The sequence below is a fragment of the Diaphorina citri genome, unplaced genomic scaffold, assembly GCF_000475195.1.
Source record: "Diaphorina citri unplaced genomic scaffold, Diaci psyllid genome assembly version 1.1 scaffold1070, whole genome shotgun sequence".
Taxonomy (NCBI): domain Eukaryota; kingdom Metazoa; phylum Arthropoda; class Insecta; order Hemiptera; family Psyllidae; genus Diaphorina; species Diaphorina citri.
Genome location: NW_007378499.1, coordinates 5,614 through 14,374, shown reverse-complemented (window position 1 = coordinate 14,374; position 8,761 = coordinate 5,614). Strand labels below are relative to the sequence as shown.

Sequence of the window (8,761 nt, the reverse complement as noted above, 5' to 3'; positions counted from 1 at the left end):
TAGGTACTGATTTTCTCTAATCACGATCGAATAAACTACGGGCTAAAAAATTCCCGGAGGGACGGACCCAGCTTGTTATTACTATTGTAATAATAAAGGAAGGACGGACTAAAAATGCCCGAAAATGCAAAAACACATGTAAAAAACCCTCAAAATACGCTTTTGCATATGCAAACATGCAAAATCCGCCCCTACTTATGAATATTAGACAGATTTCGCAACGCATTTTTTTTGGGGATCGTGACGATGCTCGACGAGTTTTGGTTTCTGCGCATGACACACGTTTTGGGGTTTTGAACACGGGGATCGGAGTTACGATGTTTTGGCTTGAACATGGGGTTTTTTTTCGTATTACGAAAATGAAATTTCCATGTTAGAAACGCGCGTAAATTTAAATTCTTTTTGAATAGATCGCGGTTATTTTACATTTTTGAAGGGGAAATTAATTTTGACTGAAATTTTTTGATGTAGGTAGGTATCTTAATTAATTCAGAAATTAATTAAAAACAAAAACATATCAAAAAACTCATTTTTTATGTAATAATTAATTATTATTTTTTTCTTTTCTTCGTTATCTGTTATGTCCTTTTTTTACCTATCGTTTCATTTGTACAAAAAAGAACGTAACAGATAAGGAACACGGTGGAATAATTAAATTGAGAAAACAAATAAATAATTTTAAAAAATCATTGTTTCCTGTTTTTAATTAATTAATTCAAAAACTGATTTGAATAATTTGTTATTTAGGACAAGACAAAACATTGAACAAATTAAAGGTATGATTACTTGAGCGTCCGCTAGGTTCGCTTCGGTTTTCGGTTTCGGTTTTCGTTCGGTTTTCGATCCCGTGCTAAATCTAAAAACATGATGTAAACAAGATGGCGCCAACATGGGTTGCGTTATGGGGATCAGGATTCGATGCGAAATCTCCCTAATAACTTTATCTCGGAAAAGAGGGTACGATTATTTTTTATTTATTTTTTTATCTATATGATAAATTTATTTACCTATAACTAATTATCTCTCACATGAGACACCTCAATTGATTGTTAAAAAACTTCAGTCGGTACCTGCTAGGTAGCAAGGTATTTGTAGATGAATGAGTGTTGAGCTGTTAAGGAATGCGGTCGTTCATGATTCTTACAAAAAGGTCATCTTCATCTTCACCCTATCTTATCCCTCTTCTTCCATTTGTGCAGACATTTAGAGTAATGTCAGGAATAATGAGAGCATGAGGGAGATTAAAACAGATTATTTTAGTTTCTGCATTCCTGTCTTTATAACCTTGATGATTTTGTTCTTCTTCGAGAGAAGATGGATCAAGTCACTAAGTTTATAACATTTGTTGTAGTTTTATAAAACTCAAGCACATAAATATCTACTTATAGGTAAAAGGTCAGTCCGTCAGATGACCAAACCTGAACGAACGTTGAATAGATTTACAGCACACAGGCCTATAAGAAATAGCTTTTCCCATCAAGTGATTTTCTTCTGTTTCTGCTTCTGATTTCAGAATTTGGCGAGTACATGTCGTTCGGTTTGTCGGGTGATCCTCTGAGGAATCAAATGATCGGAGCTGATGTGGTTGTGGCTTGGATTGATCAGGAAACTCTCAATGGTTACGCTGTTGAACAGACACAGAAGCGAATACAATAGTCCGTCCCTTATACCTTTTTATTACTATTGTAATAATAAAGGAAGGACGGACTAAAAAACTACCATGATATTTGGCATAAACATTTCACTCCAAGGCTTTACTTGTGGGACACTTCTGACTGGCTTAAGTTGATAGGTCACAAAATTCCCGCCGAGATTATCACACACTCCTACACATCAATGTTATCTACATAATATGTATTTAGTACCAAAAGATATGAAAAAAAGACGAGTTTCTTCTTGTTGTGTTTGTTTTTAATTGGCATAAATTATAATAATGAGTGACCAACCAAGTGATGAATATCGTGGCTCTCAATTCATTGCCATTCAAGGTTGAGTATATTACGTGTGCTTGAACTTTGAACGAAGATAATAGTGTTATAAAACAGCAACCCTGCTTTACATAAATAATTAATACAAGAATCTCCCTTTCACCACTCTAATTTAGAACAATGACACAAATTTCGTACATGCATGCTTATTTATGCACTTTATAATGTATTTGAAATTTAATAATATCATCATGTATTATAATAATTAAATTAATGGAGCAGAACTATGACCTTAATAACTAAATGAAAAGGTCGGAGAAGAAAAAACGATTTGAAAGATCATCGATAAATATCATTGAATACCGGATAGCGGATAAGAAAATTATTAATAAATAATTATGTGAATAACAATCTCTTTTGATATCATTGCAGTGTTTCACTCATCGTTACCTGGGTTGGAAAATCAACGTCCTCAACAGCTGTGACAAAGAAGCTCAATCCAGTGAGCCAGTTACCACTCGGATTAGAGCGGATGACTATACAGACGACCAATCCGCTGACTCTGAGCTCGAGTCCCGTCCTAGTATCAAGGTTACCACACGAGTCAAACCAGATGGCACATCCGATGGTGTAAGCGCTGAAACTAATAGTTTCCATAACGACCTCTCTCAAATCATTCCGCACAAGTTCAAGGATTCACTGAAGAGTGACTTCAAGAAGACACCACTGACGAGCGCTGAGATACCAGACTTTGTTCTGACGAGCACAAAATTCAACGGATACAATCAACACGAGATGTTGAGACAACAAATGGAGGAACGCGAACGACAGATGAAAGAGAAGAAGGAACAGCAGGAGAATGAAATCAAACGGAAGAGAGAGCAAGAGAAGGATGGCCACACCAAGTACGAAGTCAAGGAGGACGACAACAGCAGCAATGGTGGTAAGTCATGTATAGTAAGGAATTCACTTCTTAATTCAGTAATAGAACAGAGTAAAAACATTTTCCAGTATAATATAAAAATGTCACCTAGTTTCCTAGTTACATTTTTTATCAAGAAAAGTTCAGAACAGATCAGGTGAGATGTCCCATCTAGGCAATACCTACCAATAAACAAAGATTATTTCTCTCTTTCAGACTCCGGAGCCATCTAAATTCTAGTGAATTTAAATTATACGAATAGGTACCTAAGATGATTTTTTACTGTTAATAAAAAAGTACTTCCTCGTAAGTTCGTACCAAACACGTAGTGGAAAATGAGGAACTGGTAGAAAAAAAAGAATAATAATAACAACTTGCAGCAATCTCGAAAAAAAAGCTCTAAATATCAATATTATGATCTTTTAAGAACATTTTTCCAATCCAAGCACATCCCTATTAATTTATTAATTTAAAACAACAGGCAACAAGCAAGAGTGTATGAATAATAAAAAAACTACCATGATATTTGGCATAAACATTTCACTCCAAGGCTTTACTTGTGGGACACTTCTGAATGCAAGGAATTCTCGCATTCTGATTGGTTCTTTCATTTTGGGTTGATGACTCATTGCTGCCATATCCATCTGGATGAATCATAGGTAGGTATATTATTTCTAGCTAAAGCATATCACATCCCACCCCCAATTCCATTTCATTATAGGTATTTTAATATTCTTCTCTCTCACTTGTTCATTCATAATTTCATACAAACACTCATTTATCACGAGATACAACAATTTTGTTTTTATATGTATTTAAATTCATCCATTCATCGATCAAACCATATTTTTATTATTTCTTTATGCCTATAAATATTTTTATATTTTTGTCCGTCCATTTTGTTTTTTGTTTAATTAATGAATTCCTTTTTTATTTTATTTTATTGTGTCAACACTTTTGTTTGCAATATTTGACTAAAACATATCATGCATTCTAATACTTGCCAATAAAATGTTATTGCTAAGTATTGTAGTTATAATAATTGCTAAGTACGCATTTTAGTTTTAATTATTTTATTTAGGTTTATTGTCTATGATAAAGGTTACAAAATGTAAATAATTATTGAATAAAAAAGAATGAAAATAAATCATGAACATTTAAAGATTTTAACGTAAACCAAAAATTGTATTTTACAGAGTGTTTATATTCTCCGGGGATCCCTGAATATTTTTTGAACGGCTAAAGATGAGAAGCTGAAATTTTCTCCGGCCGAAATTTGGCGACTACTTCAAAAAATGGCATTTGAAAAGATAAAACACTACCCTAAATTTCAGCTTCTCATCTTTAGCCGTCCAAAAAATATTCAGGGGTCCCTGAACTTTATAAACACTCTGTATAATTTTGATTAGGTACCTAGATAAGTTTTCAACCTAGATACCCGCCTGGCATTCGATTTCCACCCCGGTAAAAAATTAAAATGTTGCCAAAGTATAGAAAATAGGAACCTATTAAAAGCAGCTGGTGATTATGCAATATGCTATACCATGTGAGATGCAGTCCTTTTGCCAAGATCAGGAGCATGTGTTGTCCCAAATCCCCATACATATTTGATTATGCAATATGCTATACCATGTGAGATGCAGTCCTTTTGCCAAGATCAGGAGCATGTGTTGTCCCAAATCCCCATACATATTTAGGTATATCAAACAAGCACAACGTTGCTTAACTTCACCGGAATTATTCAAATATTCAACATACTAGAACCACTGGATCCCGTCATTTTTTACAAGTAGGTAGTAGGTAGGTGGTATTACCTACTTGATGGTATAGGTACCTCTGAGTTGTAAGAATCAAGTAGAGTTCCCATGACCGCTGAATAGCAAGGGATAGGTAGGTATCTAATATCTACACACATTTGTTGGATTCTCTCAGGACATTCTCTATCAAACATATGATGCGTCAGTTCTCACTCACATCTACAGTCTGAACCTCCTAGCTACAACTCTAAAATCTTTACAACGACTCAAGTGTAAGGCAGAGGTCAGCAAACACATCTGCTCTAAGTTAGTGCAAATCAATAAACCAGAGGATCTGAATACAAACATTAGACGAGTTACCATGATGTATAGTAAGGATTATAATATCCGGTTCAACATGAATGCTGATCCTATGGTACAGATCTATAATGTGGATCTCATGGATAATCAGCTTAAGTTGGTGAGTGTAATGGGTTTACCCCCAATATTGGGACTCTGGCTCTCATTCACATGCTTTAAATAATAGTTTTTTTTTTCTCTCTCTATAATTTCCTACCCGAATAGGACTGAAAAGTCCCTTTACCCCAGCAGTCTAAACAAGGTCTCGTGTATTTGATGGGTTATTAAAGAATAATACATACACAACAGAGTAAAAACATTTTCCAGTATAATATAAAAATGTCACCTAGTTTCCTAGTTACATTTTTTATCAAGAAAAGTTCAGAACAGATAGGTGCTTTCAGTTGAAAAAAAGTATTTTTAATGAAAGTACTTGGAGACAGTTTTTAAGTACAAATGTACTTAAGTACTTCCAACTCTGTTGGGCACCTTCTATTAGGGGAAAAAGAGAGACGGTAGACGGAGTGAAAGGTACCAGTCAAAAAATGTTGCACCTTACCAGATTTTACGCCCATACACATGTAGAGACATTGTGAAAGTGATTGTTGGAAGAAAAATAGAGAAGAAGGGTATTTTAGCAAGACGTTGGGCACCTTCTATTAGGGGAAAAAGAGAGACGGTAGACGGAGTGAAAGGTACCAGTCAAAAAATGTTGCACCTTACCAGATTTTACGCCCATACACATCAAGAGACGGTAGACGGAGTGAAAGGTACCAGTCAAAAAATGTTGCACCTTACCAGATTTTACGCCCATACACATCACACACACACACACGCCATTCATAAGCATATCCTATCCACATACGCATCCTACGCACACACACCGTTCATACACATACCCACGTACACATCAAACGCGCACCATCATTCATACACATGCACATGCACACACACGCTAATTACACATTATACGTACGCACATATTCGGTTAAACCTAGGTACTTTTTTCCCCCACATTTGTTCTCGCAGTTGCCCAGCCCTCCGAAAGTGAACGAGATGATCTGAGTGAGTGGTTCAGGAGTCCGAGAATAGCCCTTCACTGACAGCCTCTTGGTCCGAATACCGTTTGGTTCCACCAAAACAAAGTTCCACCAAAATACCGAATAGATTGAATACGTTTGGTCCAGTGGTAACGCTCTCGCTTGCCATGCAGAAGGTCTTGGGTTCGAATCACACCATCGACAAAAATTTGTACTCGTTTTTCGATTGCAAATATTTCAACGGGTTACTTTCTGGTGTTCTCGTGTTGACCCAGCACCTAAATGGAAAGTATTGTGTCTCTTCTCGCCCATCTGATGAGAGGCATACTACGGGATGGGCATGCTACGACACAGGCCACAAGCGTCTAATGTAGCAGTTGTTCCATTGCTACGAAATAAAAACGGCGGTGGAACACTCATCTTTTTAAAACTACAAAATACACAGCAACCACTATACTGAGTTAAGTAATATAGGGGGCACGGTTGGTCCAGTGGTAGCGCGCTTGCTTGCCATGCAGAAGGTCCCGGGTTCGAATCCCACCATCGACAAAAGTTTGTACTCGTTTTTCGATTGCAAATATTTCAACGGGTTACTTTCTGGTGTTCTCGTGTTGAGCCAGCACCTAAATGGGAAGTATTGTGTCTCTTCTCGCCCATCTGATGAGAGGCATACTACGGGATGGGCATGCTACGACACAGACCACATGCGTCTAATGTAGCAGTTGTTTCATTGCTACGAAATAAAAAACGGCGGTGAAACACTCATCTTTTTAATAATAAAAAAAAACTTGTATTTAGGAGTTAACCCTGCTGAAAATGACCCGATGTTTATAATGGGGTTGAAAGTTGTGGACCTTGCCTAGTGGTATGCATGCTGCAAACCCTTACAAGTTCAGCATGCTCATCAATATCAATATAATGTGTCATGTCAGTAAACTATTCACAGTACACTTGTACAACTTCTTAGCATTGTCCGCAGAGTCATTTAGAAACAATGTGTCAATAAGGTGTTCAACTATTTCAGTTTTGGAGTGTTTTTAGTTTTCAAAATCATCTCATGATGAGTGTTTACCTGGGAGATCGGATATCTTGTACAAGAGGTAAGTAGGTCCCGACGCGACGCTATTTTCTCATTCAACATTGGTTGTAATGAATCTCAAAATTTAGGTTGAAGACCCCTCAGTTTCTCAATAAAACCCTTAAACAAAATTTCAAGGTATTAACAAAATACCTAGTCGATAACATCTTAAAAACCATTTTATAGATCAAAGGGTTCCTCGGGGCTCTCGATATGTAGGTGAAGGGAGGCAACTTTCAGTTCTTTTCTATTTTCTTCTTCAGTTAGTATGAAGATGGCAAACACTCTATTAGGATATGTAGGTGAAGGGAGGCAACTTTCAGTTCTTTTCTATTTTCTTCTTCAGTTAGTATGAAGATGGCAAACACTCTATTAGTAAATACTAAATTCTTCTATTTGATAGGTATTCCTAATCTTTCAGGACTAATCTTCATCCTCCTCTTACATCATTCGCTCCAGTATGGGTCAGGTCTATGTACAGATCATGACGTCACTAATACGGCCCTGGTTAATATACTACTGGATGAGACTACAGGGCCCAACTGTGATGAAATCAGGCTCGGGGCTATACAGGAGAGGGCCGCTATAGAATACGCAGTACATAGTGTGAACGCGGCCTTGAAACGAGATGGCTTTAACATGAGTAAGTTTTTCCAGTTAAAGCCCGATTCCAACTAAATATATTCCCGTGTCCTCTGATTCCGAGTCTAAAGTACCAGAGCCCTGGCCTTTGCATTGAAAAGATCCAGAGTTCTTAGATCCAAAAGACTCAAACTTCAAAGGCAACAAATTCAAAGAGATTAAATCAGTAACAGTGAACTCTACGTAGTATCTTATAATTATGTAGTTCAAAGCCCTTATATGTTATATGTAGACCGTTTCTCTCAAGTGAAATAAACATTGAAAGTCTATATCTATTTCGTGTTAACATAGGCCGGGCGGTGCTTCGAACTCTTGACTTGTGCACCTCTCGTGACAAGCTTGATAGGTAGTTGATCTGACGAAATCATTTCACTTTTTCCGCCTCCTGTAGAAATCAAAGCCAACACATTTGACACATGCTCTAACACGAAGAATGTAAAGAAAGTTGTACTGAAAGCGTTGGTCACCTCAGAACAGACATGTCCGGAGCCTCCCCTACTTCTAGGTAAGATGGTTTGGTTCCCTGAGCTCCCCATTGCAACACTAAGTAAGATGGTTGAGTGGTAAAGCACTAACAGCTGCTTAGTTAAGGTATTTATAAGATGAGGAGATTGCTAGAGAGCTAGGCTATTTGAAATGGTTCAGGAACCAAGGGACCTGCGTTTCCTATCTATGAGATCTCGTTCTCATTTTGGGGTCCCTCCAAGTTTAGGAGAGGCATCCTGAATCAGTCTCAATATGAGTAACTGAATGCTAAGAATTCCATACAGAATTATTTATTCTGTCCATCCTGTGATTCGAACAGGGTTCATCGGACCACAAAACAATCATCTGCTCAACGAGACCAAGAAAGTGACCAATGTATTCTCCTCGGTTCATATACTGGGTAACCGCTATCAGGAAGATGACTACGACAGAAATGTGCTTGAGAATGAGGACACCCTGTATTTGTATGATAATTATGTGCAACAGAAATATGAGGTAATATAAAGGGGTCGGAGGGGGGGGGGGGGGTACAGTTTGTTGTTGTTGTGGGTAGAAAAACTTGTATTAGA

At 37.2% G+C, this 8,761-nt stretch overlaps 2 protein-coding genes across 2 annotated transcripts in view; both read left to right on the top strand.

The window, feature by feature from the left end:
• Positions 1–6,011, top strand: part of LOC103514024 (protein Skeletor, isoforms B/C) — a 50,825-nt gene extending 44,814 nt beyond the window's left edge. The window contains exons 13-15 of the mRNA XM_026827083.1: positions 2,361–2,871; positions 4,814–5,067; positions 5,976–6,011. Of these exons, the coding sequence (XP_026682884.1) occupies positions 2,361–2,871; positions 4,814–5,067; positions 5,976–6,011 (801 nt within the window). The remainder of the gene's footprint in view (positions 1–2,360; positions 2,872–4,813; positions 5,068–5,975) is intronic.
• Positions 6,012–6,939: 928 nt separating this feature from the next.
• Positions 6,940–8,761, top strand: part of LOC103514023 — a gene marked incomplete at its 3' end in the record, with an annotated part of 7,253 nt that continues 5,431 nt past the window's right edge. The window contains exons 1-4 of the mRNA XM_026827082.1: positions 6,940–7,086; positions 7,468–7,707; positions 8,098–8,211; positions 8,512–8,687. Coding sequence (XP_026682883.1) covers positions 7,044–7,086; positions 7,468–7,707; positions 8,098–8,211; positions 8,512–8,687 — 573 coding nt within the window. The remainder of the gene's footprint in view (positions 7,087–7,467; positions 7,708–8,097; positions 8,212–8,511; positions 8,688–8,761) is intronic.